This window comes from Coenobita brevimanus, chromosome 47 (genome assembly GCF_032717465.1).
Source record: "Coenobita brevimanus isolate Jiangsu-jjx chromosome 47, ASM3271746v2, whole genome shotgun sequence".
NCBI classification, from domain to species: domain Eukaryota; kingdom Metazoa; phylum Arthropoda; class Malacostraca; order Decapoda; family Coenobitidae; genus Coenobita; species Coenobita brevimanus.
Window position 1 is genome coordinate 8,876,631 of NC_137000.1, and position 16,231 is coordinate 8,892,861.

The window sequence follows — 16,231 nt, forward strand, 5'->3', positions numbered from 1 at the left end:
GGCCCAGGTCTAAGTTATTCCATCCCAACATTCAGGGCAAGGGTGACCAGCCTCACTCATCCCTGAGTAGCATTATATGAGCAATAATCCCCAAACAACTCTTGGATGGAAACCCTCATGTGCTCCATCTGGCTGGAATGCCTTAACTCATTAGACCACCAAGCCTCATTTTGGTTAAATGGTTATCACTAATCACAGTACAGTACAGTATATGGTTTCCTGGGTTACATTAAACCATTTGGTTTGTCACAAACTGTACAGCTACATCCATCCATTATCCAATCCTACATTGCCCAATGAGGAGCATAGGAGCCCAGGCCTTGGCAAGTTGGTCCTGACATTTAAGATGAGAGTGACCAACCTCACTCATCCGTAAGTGGCATTACATGAGCAATACACCCTAACCACCCCTTGGATATAAACCTTCACCGGGTCAATATGATTGGAGTGCCGTAATTACCCACTAAACCACCAGGAGCCATTACTTGGTTATATGGTTACCACCCACCATGGTAAATGGTTTCCTGGTGTACAGGAAACCATTTGGCTTGTCACTCAGTGTAGAGTCATTCATAGGCACAAGGAAGAGGAAAGCAAGACAGAAGTGGGAGTGTAAAGTCACCCGTAGGCAAAAGGACGAGGAAAGAATAAAGGAAAGAAAGACAGAAGGGGATGGAAGGAAAGAAGGCTGGAGGAGAGGAAAGGGCAGACACCTGAGAGCAGCACTACATCAAGTGAGTGGATGGTGAGTGCCCCCACCTACCACATAAGACATGTAAGTGGTAATACACCACTGAGTGGATGATAAGTGCCCCCATTTACCGATTACTCACTCATAATGCTGTTAAGTGCTAAGACGGATTAAATTCAAAGTTGGGTAGCTGATCAATAGTACTTCGAGATTTAATGATAAACAATACACATCATTCTCTGGTACACAGCTAATAAACACATATGTTACCCTTTTCATCTGTACATGTTAAGTAAAGGCACATAATGTAGACACACGTAACTGGCATTTCAATTTTCGGGACTTATAGATAATCAGCCAATAATATGATTTTGCTTATCATTACTAGATGTAGCTTACATGTCAATATACACATCATCAAAAACCGTAGGATTCCCTTAAAATATTCTACTGTTGCAAGAGATCATTTTTTTTTTTTTTTTTTTTTTTTTTTTAAGTTACAGAGCCAAAACTCTAACTAGAACTTAGGCACTTCATCTGGTTTATAAAGAGGACTTCACAGTTAACCCCATAAGCCCAAAGACATAATCTTTATTTAATTCTTGCTATGTGCTGGTGAGGGATGCCTTCATGTAGTGGCACTGATATGACCAGCTGATGAAGCTGCCTGTTTACACAAACATCCCTTGGTCCAAAATCCGTATCCCCCAAAGGAGAAAGGTGAGCTGCAGCAGAAGGGCAATTTCATTTGGCAGTCCACTGGGTTCACAATTCTGATGAACCTGGAGCTACAACTACTCCCTACTCCAGATAATGTTGGTAAATTTGGAGAAAAAAATCTGTAGTGATGAGGTTACAAAGTATCCATCAACTCCATCACAACCTGATTCTCTCCCCAGGCTTAATCAAATCATCTGAAACTTCAGCAGCAAGAATAAACTAAAAATTATGTCACCCAGACTTAAGTGGTTAAGAATACAAAAATGCAGGAAGCTGTTGACTAGGATGTACAATTAAAAACAGGATTAGTTAAAAACCCATAGCAAATTATAGTACAGTTAAGTAAACCTATTCATAAAACCAGAAATAATAATGATAATTAAAACAAAAAAAAAAGTTGAAGTTTCATAGACTAGACATCATAATTTAATATTGATGCCACGGAAGGAATCTGAATCAAAGTGAATCTAAGATTCATATGCTTAAACCTTAAATCACGAAAGAGCTACATAAACCCCTGATGCAGATGGTCAATTGGTATGGTCGGCATGCAAGCCATTTTAACCGAGTGCAGTCAGCAAAAATATAGGAAGGCTAAACACATCCCCATCTTTGACATCCATTTCAGAAATTACCATAAATATTTGGGAGCCTGCATACCACTCCGTGAATTAAGATTTAATCCCTTCAATCCGATCATTTATTTTGTATTTCATTCTTGCTATCAGACTGTTTTATTCAGCTTAAGAGAGGCTTTTTGAATTGGGAGTCTTAGATACAGGCTTCATCTACCCTTTCCATATATGGTACCCTTCTTAAAATGAATTAAATTAACTGAAGATATACCAAGAATGAAAAAGAAAATTACATCATTGGACTGAAGGGATTAAGCACACAACCCTTATTCTGACCCAGCACTGGTCATATACTGTAGCTCTAATTACAAACCATATATATAATTTTATCACAGTACAGATAAGGTATAATTTTCAAGAATTATTCATTATAGAAGAACATAGACTGATATGCTTTTATATACTGTATGTTTCACAGTCCTTGGTAAAGCAGTTGTACAAAACAGCCAATCCAATATTTCTCCTTTTGAGGTATAGGGACTCTAGACAAAGCTACCATTGTCCAGTACATTTACAGATAGATGATCAGCCTGCTTTCCTTGATGGTTGATCATTAAGCCTCCGATCACCTCCTGGGAAACTAGCCTATGCAAATGGCTAGACTGCCACTCCAATCGGGGCACTCTAACCACTCACCCACCAGATCAATAAGAGACCCATTTTCTGCCAAAAATACCAATTATATATCTTGTTAATATCTGGACCCTGCTACAAAATGGACATCACTCAGTAAGATTTAAGACTGGATAGATCAACTATACAATACTTACCAATACTTATTGCAAATAATGGAGGGTGTAAATTTCACAATGGCCTAGTGCCCAAAACCACAGCATATGACTTCAACTAAATCCACAAGAGAACCAAGATAGGTATTTAATCCCCTTCAATCTAAAGACATATTCAAATGTTTTCCTCACTACCACCAGAACATTTTATGCATCTTAGGGAAAAGCATTTGTAGTGAAGAGGTCACTGTTTGCTATATCGAGCCCTCTAAAAGGCTCTCTTCTAAACTGAATAGAATCATCTGGAGACAGCAAAAACAAGATGAATAATATGCCCTCAAGCTGAAGTGGTTAAAATGCCTCAGTATATCTATAACAAACACAGGATTCTGATCACAAAGTATATTCTCCGACGACACCACATTACTGAAACTTGAAAGTTATGCACTGTACTTACCTGAAAATGAGTTCAAAGTACGGTATCCATAAAATCTACTGTACTGTATTCCTCTGACCCTTCCAACCTGATGAAACACTCTGAAATTCATTCTTGCTAACTCCAGACAATTTTATCAAAGTTTGAGAAACAATCTGTAGTGACTGGATAAGAGACAGGCCCCATTAACCTATTCAAAACGTGATTTTTCTCCCTAAATTGAATAAAATTATCCAAATAGGGCAAGAATAATATTACATATACCTCAACAGATTGAAGAGACTAACTACAGTAAACTGCTACTCTGTAAAAGTTGCTGTGTACCATAAATATTACACAGATTTCTTAGGGCTTCTCTCCATGGCAAGACATAAGTATATCTGTTAAAATAGAGCACATGCGAATGTGTTTACAATTAAGACGTGTCGGCACCACAGCCTGATGAGATAATGCCAAGAAAGCTTTGGGTTACATTTCTTCTACATGTACAGATATAATATATATATATATAAATATAAATATATATATATATATATATATATATATATATATACTGTATATAAGGTATTCTGATATCTCATATATGTATCCCTCTATAACAATAAGTATATATATATATATATATATATATATATATATATATATATATATACTGTATATAAGGTATTCTGATATCTCATATATGTATCCCTCTATAACAAGAAGTACTTTATCCCAAGGTAGAACAAAAGTACCGGTATAGTAATGTGTTAGGAGTTCTTCACACATGGCCTTAACTGGACATACTCTGCTGTAAATTTCTCCAACCATATAGGTCTAAGTAATAAGCAGAAGAACACATCATTTCAGTATGCTATGGTCTGCAGGAACCATTTTTCAGTGTCACTTATTTTATGTCTGACAGTGAGAATCAGTCTGTTCAAAACATAGTTAAATGAATCAGGATCTTCTTCCAATATGTCTAAGGGTAAGCTTACACTCAGTTTATTCAGAACACAGCCAGATGGATCAAGGTGTTCGTTCGATAATTACCTCGACCTATACGATCTGACAAATTTGTTTCAAAATACATTCAAATAAAGTCTCGGTGTGGAGAGATCTTTGTTCTGTAGTTTAGTAAACAATCCTCCCACACCAGTTATTTATATACAAAATTACTGTACAGTACATCCAATTATCACACTTCTAATAAAAATGTTGTTATGGGGGATTTAAGTTTCCTAATGTTAGTAGTACTGTATATATATTTAGTTCCTTAAGTAAGAGGTAAAATGTACAGCTTTCTATTCAACCTGTTCAAATATGACTGGATACAATAACTGAGGCCAACACTTAAATTCACAAACTTCCTGCTATTGAACCTTACCAAATCAGCTCCTCTGCCATCCAGGGGTGTACAGTACTGGTTGTCAAATCAACTTTGGGAGCTTTCTACACCTCTTTCTCAATGGTTTATTCTGCATATTACACCATATAATTCCCTTACCCTTAATGGGTAGCTTTGCAACAGCTTGGATAGGTAACATACAGAATATTACCAAGCAATATGCAGATATAACCTATTAAGTATGAGCTGCTATAGTCACAGCGCACGACTCTGAAGTTGTCATTATCGTACCCTGGCAACCTACCATTCAAAAATGCGTCCCATTTCGTGAACATGAGACGCAAGTGATTCGTGTATAAAATGTTTGTGTATAATCATATTAGAGTATAATATATTTGTGCATAATGATTCATGTACGATATGATACGAAATCAGACGCACTTCTGAATGATAGGTTGCCACAGTACAATAATGACAACCTCAGAGTCGCACGTCGCGACTATGGTAACCCTCCTTGGCTGATAAGAGAGCACCACCTTGCAACCTTTAGCCAAACATCTCAGGAGCCCATATAATTCGACTCACTTGGAGATGAATCACGAACACATTATTTTCAATGAGGTTGTTCTCCCATCCTAGATCAGTAAGCATGTATCATACAAGCTCGTCATATCTTATATACAATGTATTTACATCATGTTAACATATATGTGTTGACATTCACTATGTTCTGTTAAACTTGTGTACTCTTTATAAAGCTGACTAACTATATAAGAGTTCAGACACAGAACTTTTTATATATTTCTAGCCACTAGTGTCATAACTGTTTGCCATTCACATCAAACACACTTGACACTGTGGCAATGGAGACAGCAAAACCACACTGAAGTTCTGTTGTTTCTTGGTTAGTAGCTGCCTGGGTCAACCTTGTCATTATAGCAACCTTCAGGAAAACCATGACAAACTCCTAAAAAATTTACTTCACTGCATTAGTTTCTTTGGCTCAACCCACCCATTAGCTTGGCCTTGGAAATATTTGTTGGGGCAGTGAGCGGGTCTACAAAGTCCTTCCTATATTCTCAGACAACTCTGGCTTTTTACTATCCACTTACCTTCAAAAGAATCTTGCAGAAATTCATTGAAGATAACAGCCAGTTTGCATACAATAATGTACCTACTTTTTTCTTGTCAAAAATACTACTCTACTCATCAATATAAAGTATTTGTCATAGTTATTGTCTTAATATAACACCATCACTTGAGACATATACCGTACTGTATACTGTACTGTACTGTACACTTGTATGAGCATTGTGCCTAAAAGAAAATGTATTCTACTAATCGATGTGAATAACATCTTCACAAAGAAAAGATATTCACCAAACACTGCAGGCAATAATCAGTACTGCTGCAAATACTTACTGTGTGATGTGAAATACTAAGTAAATAGCTGTTACCCATAAGCCTTCAGATCACAGACTCTGATTCTCCCTAATCCAGTGTAAACTTAGCACCTTTGGCTCTTATTTTGCTGACATGAGCTTTCAGAGAAAGTACAGTGGCTGACAGGAAACAATAGTCATCCTGCAATATTCACATTAGCTACATACAGTATCTCAAAGTTGCCTAATAATTGTTTCAAATACCTGTACAACATTCATGACTAAACAAATGTACTACTTCATCATTAAAATGCTGCAATAAAAGGTTCTGTAGACTAAACATGAATGGAATTGTCATTACTCAATATATCTGAGTAAAATTATTTAAGGCAATACATATGCAAAATTAGGAGGAGTTGGTGGTTGCTTGATGAGTGGCCTGCACTACGCTGCCTGCCTGCTGTGTGGTGCCTTAAGGGCGGCCCTGATACACCCTGTGCTAGGCCACTTGCAGCTTCTGGAAATTACTGGCCATTTCAAGCACTTTGCTGTTACGTGAAACAGCTGGTCTTGTTGTCTGTGGGAGGGAAAGAATGCAGGAGTTAAAATAATTACATATATTTAAGTTACCAGGAAATCAATGTATAAAAATTTATGCTACATTTTCCATGCAATTTTCATGAAAATGAAGATGACATTTATGACATACTGCAATCAGTTCCAAATTATGAGAGATGAAACTTTCTTTGGCAATCATATAGAGAAATATAGTAACTGCTTCAAGGTGCTAAAGAGATATACCATCATATAACGGCACCAACATAACTGGGTACCTCTACTGCCTTTTATAATCATTTCTCAACTCCCTCCCTATCTCCCAAATGGAGGATGGCAAACTGCAGAGGGAGGGCAACTTCACCTGGCAGTCTACCAGGTTCATGCTCATATGAACTTGGGACTACAGTTGCTGCTACAACTACTACTACTATCACTACTACTGCTAATTGTAGTTCATAAGAACATAAGAAGAGAGGATAACTGCAGTGGGCCAGTAGGGCCATGCTACACAACTCCAACAAGATTCTCACCTCAATTATGATCTCCTCTGCATCAGTTGTTTTGCTCTGTTTGAGTCTGCCCTCTCGCCGTTGCCTCACCAGCACCCGCCAGTCCTCTGTTGCCCCATCACTTGGCTTTTCTGTGGTGCCCTGTTCTGTGCTGGGGCTGGTGAAGGGTTGAGTAGGGACTGAGGAAGGGTCAGGCAGGATGGTGGTTGGTGGTGGGTGAGTGCTGGCAAGGGGTGGTGGGGTGCTGGCTGGAGGTGGCTGGGTGTTTGTGGGTGGTGGTTGGGTGCGCACAGTCACTGTGAACTGAGGTGTGTTGGCAGCTGAAGCAGTAGCAGTGGTGGCACGGGAAAGAATGGAAGACGTGATGCCAACTGAGGAAATAGTAGTTGTAGTAGTTGAAGACGCTAAAGATGGTTGTGGTGTGGTAGTGACTGAAATGATGGATGAGTGGGAGGATGTCTCCAGTCCCTCTCTTGTGCTGCCACCACTACTACCAACATCATTACCAATATAAGTATTAACAGTACCACCGCCACTAGGAACACTAACGCTTTTCATGAACCGTCGACGAGCAGCCCCGATGTCAAGAGGGTAGATCACAACTTCCACCTCCTCCCTCTCCACTTCCTTCTCTCCTGCTGCATTTACTTTACCCTGTTGTATCTCAACAGGTTCCTGCTCATTGAGTGGTTCTTGCTGTGTTCTGGGAGGCCAGATTAGAGAGGGAGATGGGCGAGAGATAATGGAAGGCTTGTTGTGGGCTGGAGAGGGCTGGCTGGTTCTGACCTGTGCTGGAGGAGGACTCTCACTGTCAATGGCACTTGTGATTTCACTGAGACGCCTGTTGATAATCCTGCTCACCACCTCCCCTGTTGAGGTAGTGGTGGTGGAGCTCTCTGAGGCAGAAGTGAAAAAGATGTTTGGGGAGGAGGTGCGGCCAGGTCGCCGAGGGGTGTCCTGGAGGTGGCCAGTTGTGGAAGTTGTTACTGTGGTGCTGGCACGGGCAGAAGTAACACAGCTGGCTGAGGTAGGAATGACCTCTGAAGTGGTGGAGATTGTGGAGGTAGCAGTAGAAGAGACTACTACCACTCCCTTGGCAGTCGGTGGGGATCCTGTAATGGGACCTATAGCAGCCACTGGTGGAACAAAGGAGAGAGCCGGATTACCCACAGATTTACGGTTGAAGGATATGGTATTGATGCTTGGTTTCTGCGTCAACTCCTGTGGCAAGGGTGACACTGATACTGGGGGCTGAGGTGTGACCGGGGCCTTCATGGGTGTCACATTTGCCTCAATTACCTCTCCAGTTCCATCCACTCGCCCATCCTCTTCTCCTGCATCTCCCAGCTCAAGCTTCTCCTTGTCTGCATCTTTTACTTTAAAGGATCGACGTGCAAACACCTTAAAGAGCTCTGGTTGATCCCTCCCACTTGAGGGAGGAGGGGGAGTCGGGCTGCCACTTCCAGCCACTGCAGTCACACGTTCAGCCATTAAAGGTCTTCTCAGTTGTACCCGGTCACTTTGAGGTTCAGCTGCAGCAACCTCTACTCCACTCTCCCCTTCCATGGTCATCCCACTTGCTGACCCATCTCGCACCAAGCCTCGAGGGCCTTGGAAACTGCTCTTCTTAGTTACCTGAACTGGGGTCTTGGAAGTGGCAGGGCTGGGAATACTCTGCTGCTCTTTTTTCTCACCCTCTGGCACTGTCTCCTGGCCTTCATTTGTAAAAACTGGCTGGGTAACAGAAGCAGATGTGAGGATGGCTGACTGAACAGTTTCTTCTCGTCTATAACTACGTTCTTGTTCGGTGTCATAGATTACTGCTTGGCCTTTGCTCTCTACTCGATTCAGCTGGATACGCATGAACTCTGGCACAGTATTATCAGAGTCCCTGGGTGGGGCAGCACGTTTGAGGCTTGGTTCTTTCCTCAACTGACGGCGGTAGGCTTGGGCAGTTGATTCTGGCTCCCCTCCATCCTGGGTTTCAACTTTGGGCTCAGTATCCTCACCACGGGGTAGGGAAAGGGACCGTAGTAACTGCCCTGAAGATCTCCTCATATCTCCTACAACACCCTCCACCTTTTCTAGCCTCACACTCTCTCGCCGCTCTGTCTTCACACTCTCTCTCCTCTCTGTCTTCACACTCTCTCTCCTCTCTGTCTTCACACTCTCTCTCCTCTCCATCTTCACATTCTCCTGTCTCTCTGACTTCACACTTTCTCTCCTTTCTGATTGCACAGTTTCCTTCCTCTCTGATTTCACACTCTCCCTTCTCTCTACCTTTACATTTTCTCTTTTCTCTGAAATTATAAAATCTTCTTTCCCTAAATCCCCTTTCTTGTCAGCAGTCATAACTTCCATCTTCCTCTCAGCTTTTATATTCTCAACTTTGGCTGTGACTGACACCATCATAGCTTCAGAGGCTGACTTGGGGTCAGGTGGATGCTGCTGGCGGGAGCGGCGATGGACAGGGGCCAGCTCCACTCCAGCCCCAACCTGATCTACACTGGCTGCCTTACGCAGTTCCACTTCTGTCCTACCTCGGTTTGGTGTGGCTCCCACACTGGAATCTAATGAAAATGGACCCGAGTTAGGATCCTGAGTGAGGCTTGAGTCAGGTTGGTTGGTCTGAGGCAAATGGGGAGAGCGGGCAGTAGGGTGGGGGCGAATGAAAACCCCTGGGAGTGGAGTTGTGGCAAGGGATTCTGTGCTGGATCGCTGTGGTGATGCAGGGGGAAGCTCTTGTTGGGCCTGTGCTTTGTTAACTGGTGAAGGCTGTGGTTGCTGTCTTTTGGCACCATCTCCACTTTCAATACTCTCTAAAGAGGCAGAGAGTCGGGAAGATTGGTTAGGCTTAGCTGAGGCCTCTTCAGTCTCTTCTGAGTCAGCCTGAGATGGTGCCCTTGGGTGCATTGGCTCCCTGATATGACCAGGTGCCACCTCCCTGAAGCTCTTTGCTTTTCTTACAGCTGCAGCTACTGGCCGAGCAGGATAGGAGACTGGGCGAGGAGTAGAGTGATCGTCTGAGTGGGAGGTACGTACTGTTGCCTCTGGCAGAGAAGAGGAAGGCGAGGCAGAAGATGCATCAGGAGCTGAGGTCAATTCTTGTGGAGTGATGGCTACCCCACCGCTGCTCCTCTCTCTGCTGGGTTCCCTTGGGCGGCCTGATGGGGGAAGAGGGTGAGGTTGATCCTGGCGAGGCTTGGACACTGCCACCCCAGGAAACCTAGTTCCTGAGGAGTCACGCTTTATACCATCCCGTGATGCCCGCTGGTCTCCTCCTCGCCTCAGGGGGCTCACGCTGTTCTCTCGGCTATCCTCACCTCGGCCTCGGGAAGCCTGACGTCCAGCTCGTTTGCTGCTGCTGCTGCTATTGCTGCCAAATAGCCGCTGAAATAGGGGCTCCTCCCTCTTTTCTTCTCTTTCCTTCTTTTCTCCCTCTTCTACTTCTTTCTTTTGCTCCTCCTCTACATTTCCATCTGGAACAGACCACACTGTCAGGCAATATCTTATTCTCACATCTCAACTCAGACACAATTATACTGTAATGACTGAACCAGCAATATAATGAAATAACTTTGTACAGCATTAACACAAAAGACCGAACATGCACTCTTGAATATACGAACTGTAATATCTAATGCTTTACAGTACCTGGCATGTATTATGAAGAAAACACTATAACTTCTACCTTCACTACTGATGCTGAACTTAAGATATGGCTATAGTATTTCCTCACACTGTTAAGTCCACTTACACCATACACAGGCACTATGCATGTTGCCAATCATTGCCGAGCAGCAATAACATTATTGCACATCATTATCCAGAGTCTGAAGTGACCCTAATGACATCCATCAAACCACTATGTTTAAATAACATCCACCAAACCTTTATGAAAGGTAAAATTTTACTGTTACTTGTAAAGTAGTACATCTTACTCTAAAGTTGTGTTTACACACTAAGAATGCAACAATATATACTGATAATATAGATCAGATATTCATTCTTACATCTTTAGTGGAAAAGTTTCTAGAGAAGGGAAAGAAGTTGTATGCGGCTTTCATGGATTTGGAGAAAGCATATGACAGGGTGGATAGACAAGGATTGTGGAAAGTGTAGATGGGAAGTTGTTGAATGCTGTGAAGAGTATGTATGATGGTGCGAAGGCTGCAGTGCGTGTGGATGGTGAACTAAGTGATTTTCTCTCTTTGAAAGTTGGTTTGAAACAGGGATGTGTCATGTCTCCATGGTTGTTCAATCTGTACACGGATGGGGTAATAAAAGAGGTACAAGGTAGGGTAGTGGATGTTGGAGTGGCCCTGGTGAGAGAGGATAGTGTTTGTAAACTCCCTGTACTGTTGTTTGCAGATGATACTGTGTTGTTGAGTGAAGACGAAGGGGAGCTGCAAGGTTTGGTGGATGAGTTTGGGAGAGTGTGTAAGAAACGGAATCTAAAGGTGAATGTAGGGAAGAGTAAAGTGATGGTCTTTGACAGAGGTGAAGTCAGTGAATGTACAGCGAGGTTGGATGGTGAGGAATTGGAAAATGTGAGTACGTTTAAGTACTTGGGTAGTGTGATGAGTAAGGATGGAGGTTTGGAGGGTGAAATGCTTGAAAGGGTACAGCAGGGAAGAAAGGTTGCTGGTTCTTTGAAAGCAGTGATAAGAAACAGGGAAGTGAGCATGGAAGTGAAAAAGTTACTACATGACAGTATTGTGATACCAACTCTAACGTACGGAAGTGAAGCTTGGACATTGTTGGAAGGACACAAGTCAAGAGTGAGAGCAGTGGAAATGAGTTATTTAAGAGGAGCCTGTGGAGTCACATGGAGAGACAGGCTGACGAATGAGGATATAAAGGAGCATTGTGGTGTGAATGTGGATGTGATAGGAAGCGTTATGAGGAACACACTGAGGTGGTTTGGCCATGTGGAGAGGATGGAGGGTGAAAAACTGACCAAGAGAGTGTATGTGAGTGAGGTGGAGGAGGGAAGAGGGAGGGGAAGGCCGAGGATGAGATGGAAGGATGGGGTGGAGAGGTATATGAGAGAGGGGGGTGTGAGTTGGGAGCAGGGCAGTGAAATGGCAGGGGACAGGGCGACTTGGAGGCGATTTGTTTGTGGCCACCCCAAACGGGATTGAGGTGTCTGGCAATAGATAGATAAACTTGGGACAATGCATGACTACTGTGCATATAAACTATGACCTATCCACTTTAACCCTGCCTTAAATTGCCAACTCTCCACCTTGGAAGCTGACCTGTAACAAGACATTACCACCAAAATATGATGCTAGTCATGAAGTATTATGGAAACAATATATAGCCATAGAACATGTATTGTCATATTCTGCCAATAAGCTATGGGAAACAAGCTGCAATGAGGAAAAATAAAAATTCTCTGCCAAGTTAAGGTAGATGAACAATGTATAGTCTGTTCTCAGTTAATTCTATGATGTTAGGAGGCAAAATACCAATTTAGGTGAAACTGCTTTACTGACACATGCTTCTAGTTCATGACTACGGGATTACACACACACACACACACACACACACACACACACACACACACACAAATGCTCATTTCTGATTTAAGCAATTCCATAATGGATCATGTGCAACTCTAATGTGACAAAATGGTGTTAATTCACCAGCAACTTCTGTTTAAACATGGACTGCCTATATAACATATCAGCTGCACATAAATTTCCAGTCTGACCAGTTTGTATATGAGCAGGAGGTGGTGTTGGGACCGTGGTGATAGTGGTGGAGGCAGGGGCAGCTGTCAATAACTTCTGAGAGCTCAAGTTTCGGCTGTTGGCCTCCTCAATCACATCTGGCAGGCCAATCTAAGAAACCAATAAAAGATTTAGTTGTATATCCGGTATTCTTTTAGCAGGGTTAATGAAGTGATAATCTAATTTGTCTGAACCCCTTGGTGCACCTTAATTATAATTATGCAATTTCTAAACTGCCCTCTTACGGTTTCTATCCTTCTATCTGAGCCTTCATCTATAGCTTCCTTTCTGATCGTTCTATTGCCACTGTTGTAGACGGCCATCATTCTTCTCCTAGATCTATCAACAGTGGTGTTCCTCAGGGCTGTCCTATCACCAACCCTCTTCCTTTTATTCATCAATGACCCTCTAAGCTGTACATCTAACCATATCCACTCATACACTGATGATTCCACCCTTCACCTTTCCATTCAGTTCCCACAATGTCCATCTCAGCAGTTACTTCAACAAACATGGGATGAGGCTATGGCACACCTAATGTCTGACTTGGCTCGCATCTCTGACTGGGGCAAAAATAATCTTGTTGTTTTTAATGCATCAATGACAGTTCTTACACCTATCAACCCAACAAAATCTTCCACATGAGTACCCACTAATGTTTAATAATATCCAGGCCAATCCTGCATCATCCTTGGGGTTTCATTCACTTGGGACTTGTCATGGAAAGATCATAATACATCTCTTGTAAAATCTGCTTCCAAGAGATTAGGTGTGCTAAGCTGACTCCATACCTTCTTTACCCTTGCACAGTTGTTGACATTAAACACAGGTTTTATTTGCCCCTGTGTTCAGTACAACTCTCAGGTGTGGGGAAGCTCCTTATACAGCTCTTCTCAATAAGGTGGAGTCAAAAGCTTTTCGTCTCATTAACTCTCCTCCTCTTACTGGCTCCCTTCAACCTCTGTCTCTTTGCTGCACTGCTGCATCTTTATCTATTTTCTATTGCTACTTCAATGGTCACTGCTCCTCTGAACTGTCTGCTTGCATCCCTCCACCTCTACGACGGGTGCATAGCACCTGTCTAGCAACAGACTTTCATCCCTTTTCTGTCCAACTCTCAATGCAAGAGTTAACCGTTACTCCCAGTCCTTCATTTATGCAACAGGTCAACTCTGGAACTGTCTCCCTCTATCTGTATTTCCTGCTTCCTACGATCTCCAGTCTTTCAAATGTGGTGTGTCCAGGCATCTCAAAATGATCAGATCTTGAATCTGGCTCTCTCTTGATTTTTTTTTTTTTTTTTTTTTTTTTTTTTGAAGGAACAATTCGCAGGCTCCTGGCCTTTGGTTCCTTCTCCCTAGCATTAAAAAAAAAAAAAAAATGGTTTCCTGTACACCAGGAAACCATTGACTAGGCATGGTGGTCACCATATAACCAAATTAGGGTGCCTGGTGGTTTAGTGAGTACTGTATTTAAGGCGCTTCAATCGGATTGAGCCTGTGTAGGTGTATATCCAAGAGATGGCTGGGGTTTATTGCTCATGTATTGCCACTCAGAGATGAGTGAGGTTGGTCATTCTCATCTTAAATGTCAAGACCAACTTGCCTAGCCCAAGGCTCCTATGTTTCACATGGGGCAACATAGGATTGGCTGATGGATAAAGAAATTACTTTAAGCCCTTCAGCCCTGCTATGCATTTTTTAAAAATTCTGTACTGGTAAACACCAGACAATCTTATTCAAAAAGTAAAACAGAGAAAGGCTGTCAAGTTTATACTGTATTTTGACTAAAACTATGTTCAGCTTATGAGGGACCTCTTGTTTTATAATGTTAATAAACTATTCCACATATTATCTTGAGTGGTATCTGATATATTTACTTTAGCTTCCACCAGGTTGGTTAACTAACTTACAAGGAACCTCTTGAACCCATAATGCATTTTACAACAAACACAAATACAGCACTAGTTGGGGGGGGGGGGGGGGGAATTATCGCATCATCATATGGAGTTTACAGTACACTCAAACCTCGATTTAAGGGACCTCCATTTAAGGGATTTCGGATTTAAAGGACTCCATATTCTACCTGACAAATGGACAGGACCATTCAAAAATGATACGTAATGTCTATGTTAAATACATTAATATGTTTCTTTATACAGTACCCATAAAATAATAAGTAAGATAAGTGAAACAATCATTGCATTTCATAATGAGATTGTCTTTTTATGTGGTAAAACAATGGACATTTTCAAGTAAGGGACAAGTTGGTTCCCTATTTAGTCCCTTAAATCGAGGTTTGAGTATACTGCATAAAAAATATACACCGTACTGTATACAGTACGACAGCAAAAATAAGCAACTGGTCTGCTGAGAATATCTGTAAGGGATGACCAAATGTAGTCTGATCTGGCCAGTTTAATCAACTTACCTCAAATGAATTAAACTTGGCAATACAGTGCCTTCCCAAAGCCATCCCCTCCCCCCCAAGTTATATCTACTCTTTCGTATCCCAAGATATATACTGTATATATAGTATACTTAAAAAAAAAAAAAAAAAAAAATCTAATATTTAATCAGGCCAAGAGCTTAATGGCAAGTAAAGTTGAGTTCAGTACCTGTGTAGCACGTCGAGAGCGTGGGACACCATGTGTCCTGCGGGGTCTGACAGCAATCTTGTGATGAGCAGCCTGGTGACTGAGAGGAACTGCACCTGCCACTGGCTCATGATCTATGAGGATATGACAAGATCATAAATTTAATGATATTCCAATTCTTCCAGTAGTTTGCCATCACTGTAAGGTATGGTGCGATAATATTACACGAGATCCATGGCAAGGGAGGCACTAATGCAGCAGTAAGTTAATGAAACGCTTTGAATTTTAAATAATTAGGTATAATTATTTTACATTAATGGAAAAGCAATAGGCATTTGTTCCATGTGAAACTACCCTTTCTTTATTAAGAAAAAAAAAAAAAAAAGTACAATCAAGTCGCCTATAGCGTGGACTTCTATGGCACAGTTTTCTATGACACGGCAAGGTGCCAGAACCCCCAAAAAACAAACCAAGCGCATAAAATACCTATGGCGCGGAGGGCTCAGAACCCCCAACCCTACCCCTTCCACTTTAGCACTATCGTCGTTGGAGGTAAGTACATTCATTATTTTATGCCCTTAAAGCCCTTTATTATTTAGTGTTTAATTTGTGTGTAATACATGCATTGACTGATTGCTTGACTGTGTGCGTGTGTAAAGTGGGGGAAAACGGGGAAAAGTGAGGTGAAAAGAGGGACTTTGGGTGAACATTCAGAACCAAATTCCATTTTTCCCATAAGTTTAGTTATTTGTATGGCACGGTTTTCTATGGTGCGGGCTTGTTCCAGAACCAATTGGCTGTGCCTTAGGCGACTTGACTGTACAGTATAGACTTATCTGAATCACTGCATGAAAATCAATGAGAAAAAATGGACCTTGAAACCTTTCACTTTACTTGCAGTATAATGCAAA

At 41.8% G+C, this 16,231-nt stretch overlaps 1 protein-coding gene across 1 annotated transcript in view; it reads right to left on the reverse strand.

Moving 5' to 3' along the window:
- Positions 1-6,237: 6,237 nt before the first annotated feature.
- The window catches only part of LOC145399013 (uncharacterized), a 79,125-nt gene continuing 69,131 nt past the window's right edge, over positions 6,238-16,231 (reverse strand). Inside the window, exons 9-12 of the mRNA XM_080271742.1 lie at positions 15,342-15,454; positions 12,706-12,835; positions 7,008-10,465; positions 6,238-6,496 (exon numbers count right to left, since the gene is read on the reverse strand). Of these exons, the coding sequence (XP_080127868.1) occupies positions 6,419-6,496; positions 7,008-10,465; positions 12,706-12,835; positions 15,342-15,454 (3,779 nt within the window). The 3' untranslated portion in view covers positions 6,238-6,418. The remainder of the gene's footprint in view (positions 6,497-7,007; positions 10,466-12,705; positions 12,836-15,341; positions 15,455-16,231) is intronic.